At 52.4% G+C, this 21,179-nt stretch overlaps 2 protein-coding genes and 1 long non-coding RNA gene across 5 annotated transcripts in view; all 3 read right to left on the reverse strand.

Annotated features, from left to right (window-relative positions):
• Positions 1–548: 548 nt before the first annotated feature.
• LOC117395278 (EH domain-containing protein 2) lies at positions 549–8,159 on the reverse strand. The gene is made up of 5 exons (XM_059026601.1): positions 7,257–8,159; positions 4,262–4,359; positions 3,218–3,630; positions 2,710–2,874; positions 549–1,119 (listed from the first exon to the last, which is right to left on the reverse strand). The coding sequence occupies exons 1-5, from the start codon at positions 7,658–7,660 to the stop codon at positions 583–585; spliced, it is 1,617 nt and encodes a 538-aa protein (XP_058882584.1). The 5' UTR covers positions 7,661–8,159; the 3' UTR covers positions 549–582.
• A 2,477-nt stretch (positions 8,160–10,636) lies between these two features.
• Positions 10,637–12,634, reverse strand: LOC131737456 (uncharacterized). Of its 3 annotated transcripts, none has more exons than XR_009329070.1 (3): positions 11,929–12,634; positions 11,766–11,856; positions 10,637–11,669 (listed from the first exon to the last, which is right to left on the reverse strand). It is a non-coding gene; the product is annotated as an uncharacterized LOC131737456 (long non-coding RNA). The 3 variants fall into 3 exon arrangements; XR_009329069.1 differs by having other exon boundaries at positions 11,742–11,856; XR_009329068.1 differs by having other exon boundaries at positions 10,637–11,856.
• A 2,735-nt stretch (positions 12,635–15,369) lies between these two features.
• LOC117415528 (BRD4-interacting chromatin-remodeling complex-associated protein) overlaps positions 15,370–21,179 on the reverse strand; it is a 17,759-nt gene continuing 11,949 nt past the window's right edge. Inside the window, 9 exon segments of the mRNA XM_059026614.1 lie at positions 15,370–17,166; positions 17,471–17,573; positions 18,133–18,227; positions 18,461–18,609; positions 18,768–18,817; positions 18,944–19,069; positions 19,195–19,292; positions 19,478–19,745; positions 19,868–20,581. Of these exon segments, the coding sequence (XP_058882597.1) occupies positions 15,686–17,166; positions 17,471–17,573; positions 18,133–18,227; positions 18,461–18,609; positions 18,768–18,817; positions 18,944–19,069; positions 19,195–19,292; positions 19,478–19,745; positions 19,868–20,581 (3,084 nt within the window). The 3' untranslated portion in view covers positions 15,370–15,685.

Below are 21,179 nucleotides of genomic sequence, written 5' to 3' on the forward strand. Positions count from 1 at the left end.
TGAAAGCTGCTGAATAATGTTACCTTGTTAACATATTGAATTGCACACCGCTTTAGAGTTTTCCCATATACAGCACTTAACGAAATGACTTAAATTGAAAAATGTGACGTTTCGAAATCTAACATGAAATACTGCACTGCTATACGGATCCCGGTAGACTTTGTATATACAAAACGTGTGAACAGAAAATAAAGATTATAGAATTTTATATTCGAATCTGTGATCATTATTTAAAAGTTTATTGATTCAGCTTAACCCCCCCTTCTCTCTAATCACTCCTCTCTCCAAGACAACAAGATTTAAAACATAAACTATACCACCCAGCCTCTCTCTCTTCCCCTCTCTGTCCCCCCTCCCCTCCCCTCCCTCCCCCTCGCTCCCTCCCCCTCGCTCCCTCTCTCCCACCCTCTGTCCCCCCTCCCCTCCTCCTCCCCCTCCCCCCTCTCTCCCCTCCCCTCCTCCTCCCCCTCCCCCCTGCCTCTCCCTCTCCCTCCCTCTCCCTCCCTCCCTTCCCCCTCTCTCTTCCTCCCTCTCCTCCCCCCTCCGACCCTCTCTCTCCGCCCCCCCCTTTCCCTCCCTCCCCTACCCGTCGGAGCCCTGCCTGCGTTTGGAGGGGGGTACCAGGTGTCGGGGCAGCTCGGGGGGGAGCCCGTGCCCCTCCAGCTTCACCTCGATCAGGTGGCTGGCGAGAGCGAACTCCTCGTGGTCCAGCATGCCGTCCCGGTCCACGTCGGACAGCTTCCAGATCCGGCCCAGCACGGAGTTGGGGAGCCGGGTCGTCACCATCCAGCCGCGGGCTTTGGTCCCGCTCAGCTTGCCCTCGCTAGGGGACAGCGTGTAGAAGATCTCATCGTACTTGGGCTTGTCTTTAGTGACCACCCACTCCCCCTCCTCTCCCTCCGGCTCCTCCCCCCAGCTCCCCTCCCCAAAGGGGCCTTGGCGGGTCCCCTCGAAGGCGCCCCCCTGCACCCCGCTCTCCGGACCCCCGCTCTCCAGCTCCTCCTGCCTCAGCAGGGGCATCAGCTTGGCGATGTCGGAGGAGAGCAGCTCATCCAGAGAGGCCAGCAGGGCCGGCTTCAGGGAGTGGAACTTGGAGAAGTCGTGTACCGCCAGCTGCTCCTGAGAGAGGAGAGAGAGAGGGAGGGACAGAGAGAGAGAGGGGGAGAGAGAGGGGGAGAGAGAGGGAAAGAGAGGGGAAAGAGGGGAGAGAGAGGGGAGAGAGGGGGTAGAGAGGGGTAGAGAGAGGAGAGAGGGGGTAGAGAGGGGGAGTAGAGAGGGGGAGAGGGGGAGAGAGAGGAGAGAGAGGGGAGAGAGGGGAGAGAGAGGGGTGGAGAGGGGGAGAGGGGGAGAGAGAGAGGAGAGAAAGGGGGAGAGAGAGGGGAGAGATGAGACAGAGGGGGAGAGAGAGGAGAGAGAGAGGGAGGGACAGAGAGAGAGAGGGGGAGAGAGGGGGGGAGAGAGGGGGTAGAGAGGGGTAGAGAGAGGAGAGAGGGGGTAGAGAGGGGGAGTAGAGAGGGGGAGAGGGGGAGAGAGAGGAGAGAGAGGGGAGAGAGGGGAAAGAGAGGGGTGGAGAGGGGGAGAGGGGGAGAGAGAGAGGAGAGAAAGGGGGAGAGAGAGGGGAGAGAGAGGGGAGAGATAGGAGAGAGAGAGGGAGGGACAGAGAGAGAGAGGGGGGAGAGAGGGGGAGAGAGGGAGAGAGAGGGGGTAGAGAGGAGTAGAGAGAGGAGAGAGGGGGTAGAGAGGGGGAGTAGAGAGGGGGAGAGGGGGAGAGAGAGGAGAGAGAGGGGAAAGAGGGGAGAGAGGAGAGAGAGGGGAAAGAGGGGAGAGAGAGAGGGGCGGAGAGGGGGAGAGGAGGAGAGAGAGGGGTTAGAGAGGGGGAGAGGAGGAGAGAGAGGGGTTAGAGAGGGGGAGAGGGAGAGAGTCAGTGTGTATCATACATCCCTATGTACAGGGAGATTGAGAGGGAGGGAAATGGTCAGAATCTAGAACTACAGAGACACAAAGTCAACACTGCAAAAGTTGGGGGTGAGGGGGTGTGGAGGTGTGGTGTTTGGGGGTGTGGTGTGTGGTGGGGGTGTGTTGTGCGGGGTGTGGGGTGTTGTGTGTGGAGGTGTGGGGGTGTGGTGTGTGGTGTGGTGTGTGGTGGTGTGGTGTGTGGGGGTGTGGTGTGGTGTGGTGTGTGGGGGTGTGGGGTGTGGGGGTGTGGTGTGTGGGGGTGTGGGGTGTTGGGTATGGAGGTGTGGGGGTGTGGTGTGGTGTGTTGGGTGTGGAGGTGTGGTGTGGTGTGGTGTGGGGGTGTGGTGTGGTGTGTTGGGGTGTGGGGGTGTGGGGTGTGGGGGTGTGGGGTGTGGGGGTGTGGGGTGTGGTGTGTGGGGGTGTGGTGTGGTGTGTGGGGGTGTGGGGTGTGGTGTGTGGAGGTGTGGGGTGTGGGGTGTGGAGGTGTGGTGTGGTGTGGTGTGGGGGTGTGGTGTGGTGTGTGGGGGTGTGGTGTGTGGTGGGGTGTGGTGTGTGGGGGGGTGGGATGTGGGGGTGGGGTGTGGTGTGGTGTGGTGTGTGGGGGTGTGGTGTGTGGGGGTGTGGTGTGGTGTGATGTGGTGTGGTGTGGTGTGAGGTGTGGTGTGGTGTGGTGTGGGGGTGTGGTGTGGTGTGTGGGGCTGTGGTGTGCGGGGTGTGGTATTTGGGGGTGTGGGGTACCCCTGCCCGGCTCACCTGCATCTTGGCGCAGTCGGGGAAGTCTCCGGGGGAGATGTGGTGCTCCAGCTGGATCTTTGCGAAGATCACAGGCAGCTTGTTGATGAGATCCTTCTTCTTATTGTCCTTCCTGAAGACGGAGGGCATCTCCTTCTTCAGATAGCTGATAATGTGAGCGTGGACCTGGGGAGAGGAGAGAGCGAACACAGTGACTATACAGCACTGTGCTGCGGAGCTGAGAGCAGCTAATTCAATACAGTCTAGTGTAGAGAACTCAGTGCTGTGGATCTGAGAGCCAGTTAATTCAATACAGTCTAGTGTAGAGAACTCAGTGCTGTACTGGAGATGTGTGCCTGTGTGTCGTTGAGTTTGCGCAGGTCTGCGTTCAGTATTGATTATTGATTATTGATTGTGTATTGATTCTCTCACCCTGACCAGCCTGGCTCTCTTCACCAGGTCGTTGAGTTTGCGCAGGGCTGAGTTCAGTATTGATTATTGATTATTGATTGTGTATTGATTCTCTCACCCTGACCAGCCTGGCTCTCTTCACCAGGTCGTTGAGTTTGCGCAGGGCTGCGTTCCTCGGCAGGTTCTGGATGTCCGTGAAGAGGTCTTGCTCTTCCAGCTCAAACAGCTTCCGGTTGTCCGGAACCAGGAGGGGCTCGGACCAGAAGGAGCCGATGAAGACCCGGACCACCTCGGGGGTGTCAAACACCTTCCCCAGCGACCACATGAGGGCGCCGTACACGCGCATGAGCTGCTGGGTCTCCACCATGTCGGCCTTGTTCAGCACCACGCGCAGCTTGTCCTCGTTGCCGCGCAGCGCCCTGATCGCCTCCGAAAACTCGTCCGAGATCTCCAGCTTGTGAGCGTCGAACAGCAGCACGATGAGGTCCACCCGCTCGGCAAACCAGCGCAGCACAGAGGGGAAGTCATAGCCTGAGAGAGGAGAGAGAGAGAGGAGAGGAGAGAGAGGAGAGAGGAGAGAGGAGAGGAGAGAGAGGAGAGAGGAGAGAGGAGAGAGGAGAGAGGAGAGAGGAGAGAGGAGAGAGGAGAGGAGAGAGGAGAGAGGAGAAGAGAGAGAGGAGAGAGGAGAGAGGAGAGGAGAGAGAGGAGAGGGGAGTGAACAGCAGCACGATGAGGTCCATTCTCTGTGTGTGTGCGTGTCACAGTCTCACTATCAGTGTGTGTGCGTGTCACAGTCTCACTCTCAGTGTGTGTGCGTGTCACAGTCTCACTCTCTGTGTGTGTGCGTGTCACAGTCTCACTCTCAGTGTGTGTGCGTGTCACAGTCTCACTCTCAGTGTGTGTGCGTGTCACAGTCTCACTCTCTGTGTGTGTGCGTGTCACAGTCTCACTCTCAGTGTGTGTGCGTGTCACAGTCTCACTCTCTGTGTGTGTGCGTGTCACAGTCTCACTCTCAGTGTGTGTGCGTGTCACAGTCTCGCTCTGTGTGTGTGTGCGTGTCACAGTCTCACTCTCTGTGTGTGTGCGTGTCACAGTCTCACTCTCAGTGTGTGTGCATGTCACAGTCTCACTCTCAGTGTGTGTGCATGTCACAGTCTCTCACCTCTGCTCACTTTCTGCTTGGTTCCAGACAGGATTCCCGGCGTGTCGATCACACTGATGCTCTCCAGCACCTGGTTGGGCATCTGAGCGCACTGGAATCTGAGGACAAGGCACACCAACCGGACCGTCAACCGAGAGCCAGACAGACTGAACCTGAACCCCAGGACTGGGTGCAGCAGCAGCAGGGCTAGTGTGAGTTTGTAACCCTGCTCAAACTCCTGGCTCCTGATCATTTCAATATTAATAATAATAGACTTCATTGAGGGGAGTTCTGAACCCCAGGACTGGGTGCAGCAGCAGCAGCAGCAGCAGGGCTAGTGTGAGTTTGTAACCCTGCTCAAACTCCTGGCTCCTGATCATTTCAATATTAATAATAATAGACTTCATTGAGGGGAGCTCTGAACCCCAGGACTGGGTGCAGCAGCAGCAGCAGCAGGGCTAGTGTGAGTTTGTAACCCTGCTCAGACTCCTGGCTCCTGATCATTTCAATATTAATAATAATAGACTTCATTGAGGGGAGCTCTGAACCCCAGGACTGGGTGCAGCAGCAGCAGCAGCAGGGCTAGTGTGAGTTTGTAACCCTGCTCAAACTCCTGGCTCCTGATCATTTCAATATTAATAATAATAGACTTCATTGAGGGGAGCTCTGAACCCTAGGACTGGGTGCAGCAGCAGCAGCAGGGCTAGTGTGAGTTTGTAACCCTGCTCAAACTCCTGGCTCCTGATCATTTCAATATTAATAATAATAGACTTCATTGAGGGGAGCTCTGAACCCCAGGACTGGGTGCAGCAGCAGCAGCAGCAGGGCTAGTGTGAGTTTGTAACCCTGCTCAGACTCCTGGCTCCTGATCATTTCAATATTAATAATAATAGACTTCATTGAGGGGAGCTCTGAACCCCAGGACTGGGTGCAGCAGCAGCAGCAGCAGGGCTAGTGTGAGTTTGTAACCCTGCTCAAACTCCTGGCTCCTGATCATTTCAATATTAATAATAATAGACTTCATTGAGGGGAGCTCTGAACCCTAGGACTGGGTGCAGCAGCAGCAGCAGGGCTAGTGTGAGTTTGTAACCCTGCTCAAACTCCTGGCTCCTGATCATTTCAATATTAATAATAATAGACTTCATTGAGGGGAGCTCTGAACCCCAGGACTGGGTGCAGCAGCAGCAGCAGCAGCAGGGCTAGTGTGAGTTTGTAACCCTGCTCAAACTCCTGGCTCCTGATCATTTCAATATTAATAATAATAGACTTCATTGAGGGGAGCTCTGAACCCTGTTGTATCAGCTGGTATTTTGCAGTGTGTTTTATTTCCTGCAGGAAGACGAATCTATTGAGTGAATACTGAAACAATAAAGAGAAGTAATCTCCAGCCCCCCGAACCCTTCCCTTCCTGACTGCCTGAGGTTCATAGCTTTTACATTTCAATCAGAACCTTCCCAGTCCCTCCTCAACTTGGGCAGCAGTGTGGAGTAGTGGTTAGTGCTCTGGACTCTTGACCGGAGGGTTCATGGGTTCAATCCCTGGTGGGGACACTGCTGCTGTACCCTTGAGCAAGGTACTTTACCTAGATTGCTCCAGTAAAAACCCAGCTGTATAAATGGGGAATTGTATGTAAAAAAACAAACAAACAAACAAAAAATAATAATACTGTGATAGCTTGTAACAATTGTAAGTCGCCCTGGATAAGGGCGTCAGCTAAGAAATAAATAATAATAATAATAATAATAATAATAATAATAATAATAATAATACAATGTGCTTTACAATGCTTCCCTGTGCTTTAAAATACCTATCTGTGCTTTACAATGCTTCCCTATGCTTTACCAGACCTCTCTGTGCTTTACAATGCTTCCCTATGCTTTACCAGACCTCTCTGTGCTTTACAATGCTTCCCTATGCTTTACCAGACCTCTCTGTGCTTTACATTGCTTCCCTATGCTTTACCAGACCTCTCTGTGCTTTACAATGCTCCCCTATGCTTTACCAGACCTCTCTGTGCTTTACAATGCTTCCCTATGCTTTACAATGCTTCCCTATGCTTTACCAGACCTCTCTGTGCTTTACAATGCTTCCCTATGCTTTACCAGACCTCTCTGTGCTTTACAATGCTTCCCTATGCTTTACCAGACCTCTCTGTGCTTTACAATGCTTCCCTATGCTTTACCACACCTCTCTGTGCTTTACAATGCTTCCTTATGCTTTACCATACCTCTGTGTGCTTTACAATGCTTCCCTATGCTTTACCAGACCTCTCTGTGCTTTACAATGCTTCCCTATACTTTACCAGACCTCTCTGTGCTTTACAATGCTTCCCTATGCTTTACCAGACCTCTCTGTGCTTTACAATGCTTCCCTATGCTTTACCAGACCTCTCTGTGCTTTACAATGCTTCCCTATGCTTTACCATACCTCTGTGTGCTTTACAATGCTTCCCTATGCTTTACCATACCTCTGTGTGCTTTACAATGCTTCCCTATGCTTTACCAGACCTCTCTGTGCTTTACAATGCTTCCCTATGCTTTACCAGACCTCTCTGTGCTTTACAATGCTTCCCTATGCTTTACCATACCTCTGTGTGCTTTACAATGCTTCCCTATGCTTTACCAGACCTCTCTGTGCTTTACAATGCTTCCTTCTGCTTTACCAGACCTCTCTGTGCTTTACAATGCTTCCCTATGCTTTACCAGACCTCTCTGTGCTTTACAATGCTTCCCTATGCTTTACCAGACCTCTCTGTGCTTTACAATGCTTCCCTATGCTTTACCAGACCTCTCTGTGCTTTACAATGCTTCCTTCTGCTTTACCAGACCTCTCTGTGCTTTACAATGCTTCCCTATGCTTTACCAGACCTCTCTGTGCTTTACAATGCTTCCCTATGCTTTACCAGACCTCTGTGTGCTTTACAATGCTTCCCTATGCTTTACAATGCTTAGATTATGAAAGCTTGCTTCTTGATTGATGGATCAGCTTGCTTGATGGCTGGCTGGCTGGTACTCACCGGTTGAGGAAGGTGTTTCCGAAGGGGTTGAGTTTGCGGAAGGGTTTGTTGGGGTCGACGATGAGCACGTTCCCCGGGATGAGCCCCTCCACCTCGCCGTGCATGATGGCGGTGAAGGAGTCAGTGGTGGGCTCCGGCCCCACCCTGCTGCCTGGGATGTCCTGCTCCAGCAGGTAGTGGATGAAGGTGGTCTTGCCGGTGGAGTACTGTCCCACCACCAGCACCATGGGCTTGCTGTGGAAGTCGGCCTCCTCCAGCGCGGCCGAGTGGAACTCGTGGAAGCGGTAGTGCTGCTCCAGGGGTAGGAGCTTCTTCTGGTAGAGAGACTGCAGCCCCTCCGTCACCGTGCGGATCACCTCCAGAGGCTTCCTGTCCCGCTGGCGCCGGCTCGTCCAACGAGACATCGCTGCTGGAGGGCTGTCCGTCCGTCCCTCCGTCCGTCCCTCTGTATGTGTGTGTGTGTCTTACTGGACTGACTGTCTGTCTTCTGTCTCGGTGTGTGTCTGTGTCAGTGTGTGTGTGTGTCTGTGTCAGTGTGTGTGTGTCAGTGTGTCAGTGTCTGTGTGTGTGTGTCTGTGTCTGTGTGTGTCTTACTGGACTGACTGACTGTCTGTATCTGTGTGTGTGAGTGTGTGTCAGTGTGTGTGAGTGTGTGTGTGTGTCAGTGTGTTTGAGTGTGTGTGTGAGTGAGTGTGTGTGTGTGTCAGTGTGTGTGAGTGTGTGTTTGAGTGTGTGTTTGAGTGTGTGTGAGTGTGAGTGTGTGTGTGAGTGTGTGTTTGAGTGTGTGTTTGAGTGTGTGTTTGTGTCAGTGTGTGTGTCTGTGTCAGTGTGTGTGTCTGTGTGTGTGTGTGAGTGTGTGTCAGTGTGTTTGAGTGTGTGTGTGAGTGAGTGTGTGTGTGTGTGTCAGTGTGTTTGAGTGTGTGTGTGAGTGAGTGTGTGTGTGTGTGTCAGTGTGTTTGAGTGTGTGTGTGAGTGAGTGTGTGTGTGTGTCAGTGTGTGTGAGTGTGTGTTTGAGTGTGTGTTTGAGTGTGTGTGAGTGTGTGTGTGTGAGTGTGTGTTTGAGTGTGTGTTTGTGTCAGTGTGTGTCTGTGTCAGTGTGTGTTTGAGTGTGTGTGTGTGTCAGTGTGTGTGTGTGTGTGTGTGTGTGTGAGTGTGTGTTTGAGTGTGTGTTTGAGTGTCTCAGTCCAGTCACTCCCTCTGCCTCGCCCTGCTTCTCTGTTTCTTTGTCTGTTTCTCAAACTTGCTATAACATAAAAACAAAAAAAACAAACCTTAAGCAGGGTGATTTACAAAGCAGCTTGTTTAAAAGTTTATTTAAAAAAAAAATTGCAAAAGCAGGACTTACTAACAGAACAGAACAGAACAGAACAGAACAGAACAGAACAGAACAGAACAGAACAGAACTCCAGCTCTGCACCTTCAAATGGCTTCGTGGTGAAGTGACTACAGAACATGCTTCAGAAAAACAAAAAAAGTTCAGGCCTAAAACAGCAATCCCAAACGCACAAAACATAAGAGATAATAATAATAATAATAATAATAATAATAATAATAATAATGGTTTAATAAACAGTCAGTATTTTCAATAATATCTCCTCTACAGTAAGATGAAGCATTTCCACGAAGCCCGTCTCACTGGAATAAAAGCAATAAGAAACCTTAAGAAAAGTAAACGTGTCACCTCTGGAGAAGCTGGAGAGACAGAAACACCCGCTTCATCATCGGGTGTGAGCAACACCTCCCGAAAACAGACGAAAAAAACCACAAACTTCAGCAGTAATCATGACAGTATGAAAGCGCTGTATCACGAAGCAGGACTAGCCCTTCGATGTTCTGTTATCCAGTAAAGAGAATGATTTGTTTAAAACCACCAAAACCAGTATGGACCCTGCACCAGCTCCCACTAAACTGTGGCGATCCAAGAATTCCTATCCCTGTAAGCAGTGAGAAAAAGTCCAGGGGCTGTGCTTGGAATGTGATGAACACATATTAACATATATTATGATAATGAGGCGCTGGCCCCGCCCTCCTGCTCCTCCATGCAGCTGTATAAAGGAATCGGCTCGTTTATCAGATGCTAGGTGGGCGTTTTGGGGTTTTTTTCCCCCCTATTTGGTTAGTTATGCGCCTTGGAAAAAAATAAAATAAAATGTGTAGTTAGTGCCCTCTAGTGTTCAGAGAAAGAATTACTATGTGAAAATAAAAAACAACACATTTATACTGCAGAAAATGAATTTACACTGAAGACGCTGAGAAAGACTTCTAGTGGAAACGTTTGTCATTGAATTTACACTGAAGACCCTGAGAAAGACTTCTAGTGGAAACGTTTGTCATTGAATTTACACTGAAGACGCTGAGAAAGACTTCTAGTGGAAACGTTTGTCATTGAATTTACACTGAAGACGCTGAGAAAGACTTCTAGTGGAAACGTTTGTCATTGAATTTACACTGAAGACCCTGAGAAAGACTTCTAGTGGAAACGTTTGTCATTGAATTTACACTGAAGACGCTGAGAAAGACTTCTAGTGGAAACGTTTGTCATTGAATTTACACTGAAGACGCTGAGAAAGACTTCTAGTGGAAACGTTTGTCATTGAATTTACACTGAAGACTCTGAGAGAGACTTCTAGTGGAAACGTTTGCCATTGAATTTACACTGAAGACTCTGAGAGAGACTTCTAGTGGAAACGTTTGCCATTGAATTTACACTGAAGACGCTGAGAAAGACTTCTAGCGGAAACGTTTGCTATTGAATTTACACTGAAGACTCTGAGAGAGACTTCTAGTGGAAACGTTTGCCATTGAATTTACACTGAAGACGCTGAGAAAGACTTCTAGCGGAAACGTTTGCTATTGAATTTACACTGAAGACACCGAGAAAGACTTCTAGTGGAAACGTTTGCCATTGAATTTACACTGAAGATGCTGAGAAAGAGTTCTAATGGAAACGTTTGCCATTGAATTTACACTGAAGACACTGAGAGAGACTTCCAGTGGAAACGTTTACCATTGAATTTACACTGAAGACACTGAGAAAGACTTCTAGTGGAAACGTTTGCCATTGAATTTACACTGAAGACCCTGAGAAAGACTTCCAGTGGAAACGTTTACCATTGAATTTACACTGAAGACCCTGAGAAAGACTTCTAGTGGAAACGTTTACCATTGAATTTACACTGAAGACCCTGAGAAAGACTTCTAGTGGAAACGTTTACCATTGAATTTACACTGAAGACCCTGAGAAAGACTTCCAGTGGAAACGTTTACCATTGAATTTACACTGAAGACCCTGAGAATAAGTTAACAGAGAGCTGAAGGGACTCGATAAAAGTTCATTTTGAAACTGTATTTAAATGTCATAAAACAAAAAAACACAAAAATCCACTTTTTAAAAAGGAGCACTTTAATTTACAGTTTTACTAAATGTACATATTTAAAAAAAAAAAAGAGAGAGAATTCATCATTATACACAATAAATAGAGTACAAAAATGGGCTCTCGTGTGCTACTAGATTTCAAATGATTTATTTATTTATATTTCCAGGATCCTTGATATAGAGAAACCGAGGAGAGAGGCGTCATTATTTATTGTTCAAAATTTAAACCTGCCCAAGATATTTCTACGGGTTCGAAACAAAACAAAAACGACAAAATAAATAATAGGGTATTCTGAATCATGTTATAGTGCTCAATGTGTCGCTGAGGTGCAATGCTTTCTTTACAGGATGTTTCTCATAGAGGTGTGCAGCCAGGCTCGCTGCAGCTCAAGAACTACAGCTCCCAGCATCCCTCACCATTGCAGGGGAGGAACTGTAGTTGTAGTTAGGGCTGTACGGATTCACTGGGATGTTTCTAATAGAGGTGTGCAGCGTGTGTGTTCAGCCCGGCTCACTGAGCGCTTCCTCAATGTGTTTCATAGCTGGTGTGATGAAGTCACTCTCTCCTCTCTCCTCTCTCTCTTTGAATTTGATCGTTTTTGATCTTCTTGTGCCTCAGACAAGAAGCAGCCCATGAGAACCATGGCAAGTACCTGCGATTCAGATCGGATCAGGACCTGCGATCCAGATCGGCTCAGGACCTGCGATTCAGATCGGATCAGGACCTGCGATCCAGATCGGATCAGGACCTGCGATCCAGATCGGATCAGGACCTGCGATTCAGATCGGCTCAGGACCTGCGATCCAGATCGGCTCAGGACCTGCGATTCAGATCGGATCAGGACCTGCGATTCAGATCGGATCAGGACCTGCGATTCATATCGGATCAGGACCTGCGATTCAGATCAGATCAGGACCTGCGATTCAGATCAGATCAGGACCTGCGATTCAGATCGGATCAGGACCTGCGATTCAGATCAGATCAGGACCTGCGATTCAGATCGGCTCAGGACCTGCGATCCAGATCGGATCAGGACCTGCGATTCAGATCGGCTCAGGACCTGCGATCCAGATCGGCTCAGGACCTGCGATTCATATCGGATCAGGACCTGCGATTCAGATCAGATCAGGACCTGCGATTCAGATCGGATCAGGACCTGCGATTCATATCGGATCAGGACCTGCGATTCAGATCAGATCAGGACCTGCGATTCAGATCAGGACCTGCGATTCAGATCAGATCAGGACCTGCAATTCAGATCGGATCAGGACCTGCAATTCAGATCGGATCAGGACCTGCACATCCCCACTCCACTTTGACCAGCACTGCTGCACAAACACCCAGCATGCTCCAGATTTAGTTTGTTAAAGACGGCACCCAAACTTAGACAACGACATAAACCCTGTACTGTGTTTGTGTTGTATTATTATTATTATTATTATTATTATTATTATTAGTAAACATGTGAAGTTCTGCAGTCCCGCTGTCTCCTTCCTGCTGCACTCGGAGACGCTACCCTGTTCTGTGAGAGGAGAGAGACGGACACAGTGAAGAGGAGCGATGTTCCTGAGAGACTGACCCCACACTGACCACTAGAGAGACACACAGCCAAGACAGAGGAGAGAGAGTGACCTGCAAACAGTGAGACTGGAGGACTGACCACTAATAACAACAATAACAATAATAATAATTCATAATTCATAAATAAAACTGGTTGAAACAAAACGTTACAAGACTGGTGTTGGCTTCGCTGATCTTAACTGAACAAAACGAATCAGCAGAATCAACATCAGCGGGGAGGGCAAGAGAGAGGGGGTGGGTGTGTGTCTCTGTGTGTGCGTCTGTGTGTGTGTGTGTGTGTGCGTCTCTCTCTGTGTGCGTCTCTCTCTGTGTGTGTGTGTGTGTGTGTCTCTGTGTGTGCGTCTGTGTGTGTGTGCGTCTCTCTCTGTGTGTCGTCTCTCTCTCTCTGTGTCTCTGTGCGTCTCTGTGTGTGTGCGTCTCTCTCTGTGTGTCGTCTCTCTCTCTCTCTCCCTCTCTCTGTGTCTCTGTGCATCTCTGTGTGTGCGTTTCTCTCTGTGTGCGTCTCTCTCTGTGTGTGTGTGTGTGTGTCTCTGTGTGTGCGTCTCTGTGTGTGTGTGTGTGTGCGTCTCTCTCTGTGTGTCTCTGTGCATCTCTGTGTGTGCGTTTCTCTCTGTGTGCGTCTCTCTCTGTGTGTGTGTGTCTCTGTGTGTGCGTCTCTGTGTGTGTGTGTGTGTGCATCTCTCTCTCTGTGTGTCTCTGTGCATCTCTGTGTGTGCGTTTCTCTCTGTGTGCGTCTCTCTGTGTGCGTTTCTCTCTGTGTGCGTCTCTCTCTGTGTGTGTGTGTGTGTGTGTCTCTGTGTGTGCGTCTCTGTGTGTGTGTGTGTGTGCGTCTCTCTCTCTCTGTGTCTCTGTGCATCTCTGTGTGTGCGTTTCTCTCTGTGTGCGTCTCTCTCTGTGTGTGTGTGTGTGTGTGTCTCTGTGTGTGCGTCTCTGTGTGTGTGTGTGTGTGCGTCTCTCTCTCTCTGTGTCTCTGTGCATCTCTGTGTGTGCGTTTCTCTCTGTGCGCGTCTCTCTCTGTGTGTGTGTGTGTGTGTGTCTCTGTGTGTGCGTCTCTGTGTGTGTGTGTGTGTGCGTCTCTCTCTCTGTGTGTCTCTGTGCATCTCTGTGGGTGCGTTTCTCTCTGTGTGCGTCTCTCTCTGCGTGTGTGTGTGTGTGTCTCTGTGTGTGCGTCTCTGTGTGTGTGTGTGTGTGCGTCTCTCTCTCTCTGTGTCTCTGTGCATCTCTGTGGGTGCGTTTCTCTCTGTGTGCGTCTCTCTCTGCGTGTGTGTGTGTGTGTGTCTCTGTGTGTGCGTCTCTGTGTGTGTGTGTGTGTGCGTCTCTCTCTCTGTGTGTCTCTGTGCATCTCTGTGTGTGCGTTTCTCTCTGTGTGCGTCTCTCTCTGTGTGTGTGTGTGTGTGTGTCTCTGTGTGTGCGTCTCTGTGTGTGTGTGTGTGTGCGTCTCTCTCTGTGTGTCTCTGTGCATCTCTGTGTGTGCGTTTCTCTCTGTGTGCGTCTCTCTCTGTGTGTGTGTGTGTGTGTGTCTCTGTGTGTGCGTCTCTGTGTGTGTGTGTGTGTGCGTCTCTCTCTGTGTGTCTCTGTGCATCTCTGTGTGTGCGTTTCTCTCTGTGTGCGTCTCTCTCTGTGTGTGTGTGTGTGTGTGTCTCTGTGTGTGCGTCTCTGTGTGTGTGTGTGTGTGCGTCTCTCTCTGTGTGTCTCTGTGCATCTCTGTGTGTGCGTTTCTCCCTGTGTGCGTCTCTCTGTGTGCGTCTCTCTCTGCGTGTGTGTGTGTGTGTGTCTCTGTGTGTGCGTCTCTGTGTGTGTGTGTGTGTGCGTCTCTCTCTGTGTGTCTCTGTGCATCTCTGTGTGTGCGTTTCTCTCTGTGTGCGTCTCTCTCTGTGTGTGTGTGTGTGTGTGTCTCTGTGTGTGCGTCTCTCTCTCTGTGTGTCTCTGTGCATCTCTGTGTGTGCGTTTCTCTCTGTGTGCGTCTCTCTCTGTGTGTGTGTGGGTGTGTGTCTCTGTGTGTGCGTCTCTGTGTGTGTGTGTGTGTGCGTCTCTCTCTCTGTGTGTCTCTGTGCATCTCTGTGTGTGCGTTTCTCTCTGTGTGCGTCTCTCTCTGTGTGTGTGTGTGTGTGTGTCTGTGTGTGCGTCTCTGTGTGTGTGTGTGTGTGCGTCTCTCTCTCTGTGTGTCTCTGTGCATCTCTGTGGGTGCGTTTCTCTCTGTGTGCGTCTCTCTCTGCGTGTGTGTGTGTGTGTGTCTCTGTGTGTGCGTCTCTGTGTGTGTGTGTGTGTGCGTCTCTCTCTCTGTGTGTCTCTGTGCATCTCTGTGTGTGCGTTTCTCTCTGTGTGCGTCTCTCTCTGTGTGTGTGTGTGTGTGTGTCTCTGTGTGTGCGTCTCTGTGTGTGTGTGTGTGTGCGTCTCTCTCTGTGTGTCTCTGTGCATCTCTGTGTGTGCGTTTCTCTCTGTGTGCGTCTCTCTCTGTGTGTGTGTGTGTGTGTGTCTCTGTGTGTGCGTCTCTGTGTGTGTGTGTGTGTGCGTCTCTCTCTGTGTGTCTCTGTGCATCTCTGTGTGTGCGTTTCTCTCTGTGTGCGTCTCTCTGTGTGCGTCTCTCTCTGTGTGCGTCTCTCTCTGCGTGTGTGTGTGTGTGTGTCTCTGTGTGTGCGTCTCTGTGTGTGTGTGTGTGTGCGTCTCTCTCTCTGTGTGTCTCTGTGCATCTCTGTGTGTGCGTTTCTCTCTGTGTGCGTCTCTCTCTGTGTGTGTGTGTGTGTGTGTCTCTGTGTGTGCGTCTCTGTGTGTGTGTGTGTGTGCGTCTCTCTCTCTGTGTGTCTCTGTGCATCTCTGTGTGTGCGTTTCTCTCTGTGTGCGTCTCTCTGTGTGTGTGTGTGTGTGTGTCTCTGTGTGTGCGTCTCTGTGTGTGTGTGTGTGTGCGTCTCTCTCTGTGTGTCTCTGTGCATCTCTGTGTGTGCGTTTCTCTCTGTGTGCGTCTCTCTCTGTGTGTGTGTGTGTGTCTCTGTGTGTGCGTCTCTGTGTGTGTGTGTGTGTGCGTCTCTCTCTGTGTGTCTCTGTGCATCTCTGTGTGTGCGTTTCTCTCTGTGTGCGTCTCTCTCTGTGTGTGTGTGTGTGTGTGTCTCTGTGTGTGCGTCTCTGTGTGTGTGTGTGTGTGCGTCTCTCTCTGTGTGTCTCTGTGCATCTCTGTGTGTGCGTTTCTCTCTGTGTGCGTCTCTCTGTGTGCGTCTCTCTCTGTGCGCGTCTCTCTCTGCGTGTGTGTGTGTGTGTGTCTCTGTGTGTGCGTCTCTGTGTGTGTGTGTGTGTGCGTCTCTCTCTCTCTGTGTCTCTCAGTCCAGTTCTTCAGTTTTGATGTGGGAACAACACATAAAAAACATTACGCAGGATCCTGGAATTACTCAGTTCAGTCACGCTGTCATCAACATAAAAATAAAAACGAACAGGGAGTCAGAAGCCGCAGAGACAGACAGACCCCCCGCTGCCTCTCTGTTATCTACTATACGTCCTTGCCTTGCCCACTCCTCCGTTGCGGCTCCTGGGGGGGTAAGCGGTCTCTCCAGCCGGCTGCTGCTGCTGCTGCGGCCTGTGTGTGTTCAAGGGGCCCCTGCAGGGGCCAGGCTGGGGTCTGGGGGGCCCCTGTCCTTGCTGCAGGTTGAGGATGGAGTCGATGGCGGTCTGCAGGTGCTCGTTGAGAGAGTCGTCCTGGGGGGGGCTGCCGCTGGAGAAGCTGGCGTTGTCCACATCCAGAGACTCCGACTTGGACCGCTTGGCCGCGCTGGGGAAGGGGCTGTCCCACGAGCTGCGCCCCCCCTCCCCCTCGGGGGACCCCCCCAGTCCCGCTCCCCGAGCCCTGGCAGGGCCGGAGAAGCCTGGGTGTGTGTTTAAGAGTCCCCCTCCCGTGCTGTAGTGGTCTAGGGGCTCCTGCTTGATCGCTCCCCTGTAGAATTCCTCCTCCGCTCCGGAAAGCTGCTTCCTGAAGCCGGCTGCATCTTCCCGCCTCTCCCGGTCCTTCCCGAACATCACAGCCTCGTTCCTGGGGCTCCTCCCTTTCTTCTCCAGCCTCACTGTGGCAATGACTGTCCTGCTGCCCCTCTCCAGCCCTCTTCCTCTCTCCTCCTCCTCCTCGAACAGCGCTTGCTGCTGTGCCTGGGGTCTCCTGGGCAGGGTTGCCCTCTGCTGGGGGGTGAAGGTAGTCGAGGCGGTGGTGCTGGTGGAGATGGGGATGGGGGTGGGGGTGAGGGTCAGGGTCGTGGGGGGAGTGTTTTGGGGCTGGGAGGGGCCCCCAAAGTGTCCGAACCCCCCTCCCCCCTCCCCCCATCTCCCCTCCTCAGCCCCCGGCCTCAGCGGACTCGTGTTCTCCCGGTACGTCTTGCGCAGCGGGAGACGGCAGGAAGTGGGCGTGGGCTGCTTCCTGTCCGCCGGGTGGCCCAGGGTCCCATTCACCTGATTGGCCGTGATCACCGTGGGCGTGCCGGTCGCCGTGGACACCGCGGGGGGGAGGGGGAGCGGGGAGGGGGCGGTCGCGTTGCTGAGAGCCCGGATGACCGTGCTGCCCGGTGTGTGCGTTTTGGGGGTGCTGGGGGGCGTGTGAACGGGGTCCAGCGCTGTGTTGTGCACCACTTTGCTCAAGCCAGCTTCCTGCTTGATCTTCAGCTTCAGCCCGATCCTCCTGCGAGCTTCATAGGTCTTCATCGGGGGCCTGCTGCTCCTGGAAGGCAAGGAGTCCGCGTCCCCGCCCCCCGGCGATGACGTCACAGAGGGAGGGGGCGTGGCCCGGGCCCAGGACACAGAGGGCGACGCCCCCCCGGCGTGTTTGATGACCAGCTTGGTGGCCGTGATGAGGGGCGGGGCTGTGGCGCTGCTGGAGGAGGAGCTGGAAAAGGCAGGTGGCCGCGGGCGGGAGGAGGAGGAGGAGGAAGAGGAGGAGGTAGAGAGGCCCTGTGTGACGCAGGAAGGAAGCACGTACTCATCTGTCAAAGACAAAGAAAAAACACAAAACACAATTCATTCAAAAGCTTCTAAAGATTTATCTTGCTCACGTTTTGTAAGCTTTCTTCTAGTTTCACCTCAATAATAATGCTGATGAAGGCACTAGAGCCCAAACGCTGGTCTGCTTGACTCAGTTTAGTTTCATTAACACTGATGAAGGCACTGGAGCCCAAACGCTGGTCTGCTTGACTCAGTTTAGTTTCAATAACGCTGATGAAGGCACTGGAGCCCGATCGCTGGTCTGCTTGACTCAGTGTAAGTTCAGCAGCACAGTTGAAGGCTGACCTGGTCTCTCCTTGGCCAGCACTTTGTCCTGAGATAGAGCCGTCTTCTCCTCCTGAATAAACATTCTGTCAATCATCACCATCTCTGCAGAGGGGCCCTGGCGCTGTGGACACACACACAGACACACAGACACACACACACAGAGAGTCAGTCAGTGACAATCTACAGTTCATAGCGTTGTAAGAAATAAATTTGCGCTGTACAAACCGATTTTTCGATTACTGGGATCAAGCTGAGGGTCAACAGAAATCAAACGAGGGTGGGTGGTGTCGATCGGGCTGATTCACCATTCAGAGTGACGCGAGTGAAGAGACAGCTGCTTGGTTTATGATGATCGCTGCTTTTCTTAGACTCTCTAGAGGAGAACAGCGATCCACACAAACCCAAGCAGCTGTTTCTACACTCGTTTCACTCTGAATGGTGAATTCCAATTGAATTCCAGTGTATTTATTCAACCAGGATAGCCAGAACCCTTGAGATACACATCTCCACCCCAACGACCCTCACCTGGGGACAGCTCGGTCAGGACGGACGCTTTGTGCAGCACTAGAATTAATAAAGGAGGGAGGGAGGGATGATGGGGTGGATGGACAGAGGGAGGGATGGAGGGATGGGTGACGGATGGCGGGATGGGTGAAGGAAAGAGGGATGGGTGATCCTACCCTGGACTCCTGGAACAGCAGCAGTCTGTATTTGTTGAGCATGGCCTGGGTGCGTTTGAGAATCTGAGCAGAGACACTCTCAAACTCATCATCCACTGAAACACAGAGAGAGAGGGGGGGGTTACAATCAAAGAGAGAGAGAGAGACAGAGAGAGAGAGAGAGAGAGAGAAGAGGGGGGGGGTTAGAATCACAGAGAGAGAGAGGGGGGGGGTTACAATCAGAGAGAGAGAGAGCGAGGGGATTACAATCACACAGAGAGGTGGTAGGGTTCAGTGTCAGTGTTTCAGAGCACAGTATTTCGGAGTACAGTGTTTCGGGGTACAGTACCTCTGGTGTAGTCCTTGCCCGAGGAGGGGGTCCCCTGGTACAGGTGGTAGGGGAGCAATCTTTGCAGTGCATCTCCGAAGGTGCTGAAGGGAGACTGATAATCCGGGTGCAACACTGCCCCCTGCTGTCTGCGGAGCTGCTCCAGCATCCTGAGAGGAGAGGGGGGGAGTGAGAGAGAGAGAGAGGGGGGGGGAGGGGGAAGAGATTGATGAGACTACATATACAACTATATGTTTGTTCATGATAATAATCATGATAATAATAATGATAATAAAAATAATAATAATAATAATATTTTTTTACTTACCGAGCTTCTTTACTGGGCGGTGCAGAGACAGGCCTCGTCACGGATCCCAGCTGTGAACTCGACAACAAGAATCAGAGTCAGAAACAACACACACACGCACGCGCGCACACACACGCACGCACGCACGCACGCACGCACGCAAGAGTCAGAATCAACACACACTCCCTCACTCTCACCTGAGGCTGTGTCTGCATGGAGGCTGTGGGCACTACCTGGGGGACCCCCGCCCCCAAAACCTGCATCTGCAGCGACCCCTTCGGCACACTGAGGCCCCCCACTGAGCTGATCACCCCCGGCTGCCCCTGGAAAAGAGTGGGGGTGTCAGCACGGACAGACAGACAGGCAGAGTCACAGTGGCACAGGCAGACATAAACACAGTCAGAGACGCAGAGACACACACACACAGAGCGAGGACAGCTGGTTTCACCTGCACGCTCTGCGGGAGAGGGAGGGTCCCCTGTTTCATCTGCACCCCCCCAGCGAACGGCTTTCCTTCGCTCTGCATCGCAGGAGAGACCCCCAAACCTGCAGGGAGGAAACACAGAAACACTCAGCTCTGCTCACAAATAATAAAGAGCGCTAGTCGAAAACTCCCACTCTCAGTTTTGACAACAGCGATGAAGGCAATTGAGCTGGCTACCAGACTGGCTCAATACATGCCCCTAACACACACACACACAGACCAGTGCTCCCAGTAAGACTCTGCTCACCAGTGCCCGGTGTCTTCACCACCACAGAAGTCTGCTGCAGCAGAGAGGCCAGCTGTGCGGGAGGCCCCGCCCCCTCCGAGGTCACGGCAGCAGAGTGGGCGTGGTCCGGCTGAGGGTGCGGCGGCCTGGCCTGGCCGCTGGAGGCAGGGGGAGGGGCTTGCTGGCTGACCAGCACAGAGGGCTGGGGGGTGCTGCTGAACTGAGTCAAACCAGACTGGGACTGCGCCTGGGTCTGCTGCCTCGCCTGAAGGATGATGTTGTGTTGGATCTGAGGCGGACAGACAGACAGACAGGAGTTAGGAAAGCAGCATGCCTCTGCAGCCGCCATCTTCCAGCCTCATTTCTCCCCCCCCCCACCACCCCTCCTTTATTCAGTGCTCCCCCTCTCACCTGGTGCAGTGTGTCCAGCAGCTGCCTCTGCTGCAGGGAGGGCTGAGCGATGGTTGACAGTGTCTGTAGCTGCTCCCCCACCAGCTGCAGGTTCTGCTGCTGCTCTGCGGTCAGGTGCAGGGTCTGCATGGGAGGGGGGGCAGCGGGGGGCTGAGCCTGGAGCCCCAAACGCGGACTCTGCTGCTGCTGGAAATGGAACTGGTAGTGTCCCACTGGCACTGGCAGCCCTGCCCGGCCCTCGGGAGGCTGCAGCGGCTGGGGGGACCCCATTCCCCGGACCTCCGGCTGGGAGGCAGGGGGCAGCTGGTAGGGAGACTGGGAGTGGGGTCTCAAGACTGGGGATTGCGCCGAGGCGGGAGGGCCAGTGGCACCCCCTTGATGCTGCTGCTGCTGCTGCTGAGATTGCGGTTGGGGTTGGGGGGACCCCCCCGGGTGGTTCTGGATGATGAAGAGGGGGGGCTGCGAGGGGGTGCAGGAGCGGGGTAAGGGGGGCTCCGAAGGGGGACGGGAGAGGGGCTGGGGCTGGGAGGGGGGTCTGGATTGGGGCTGGGAGGAGGGTCTGGAAGGGGGGCGGGAGGGGTGCGGGGAATGTATCTGGCCCAGGATGAGGGGGGGGAGCTGGGGGCTGTTGGAGCCGGAAGGGGGGTGAGGTAGCGTGTGGGAGGGAGAGGAGCCGAGGGGTTTGGATTGCTGCTGCTGTACTGTCGAGGAAATCTGAAAGAAAAGAAAGAAAGGATGGAGGGAGGGAGGGAGGGAGGTCAGTACACACCACTACATACACCAAGTCACCACTGCAAGAGGTCATGTGTCGAGGAGAGAGCGAGAGCGAGACAGCGAGCGAGAGAGCATCAGTGAACATCCTGCATCGTTGCATCGATGCCACAGCTGTTGAACACAAAGATTAGCACGTATTAGCGGCGTGACAAAATATTCAAATACTGGGACGCAAACGCTGTTTGAAATGCAAGCGATCGGTCATCAACAGCGCTTTGAGATTCACATGAAATATAAAACAAAGATTATCATTATATTATTATTATAACAGAGATTATAAATGACTGTAAGAAAAAACAAGACACATTAGGCTCACAAAATGAATGCAAATCCTGGACCAGCACTCCAACAGTCTCGTTTCCTTATACCCCAAACGTACCCAACCCTACGGGCGACAGAAACAGCAGCAGCTTGGAGGCAGAGTGAGGAGGGGAGGGGCAGAGTGAGGAGGGGAGGGGCAGAGGGGGAGTGGACAAGCGCTGGTAGCGAGAGAGAGAGAGAGAGAGAGAGAGAGAGAGAGAGATTCAAAGGCACAGGA

Source organism: Acipenser ruthenus, chromosome 7 (assembly GCF_902713425.1).
Source record: "Acipenser ruthenus chromosome 7, fAciRut3.2 maternal haplotype, whole genome shotgun sequence".
NCBI classification, from domain to species: Eukaryota; Metazoa; Chordata; class Actinopteri; order Acipenseriformes; family Acipenseridae; genus Acipenser; species Acipenser ruthenus.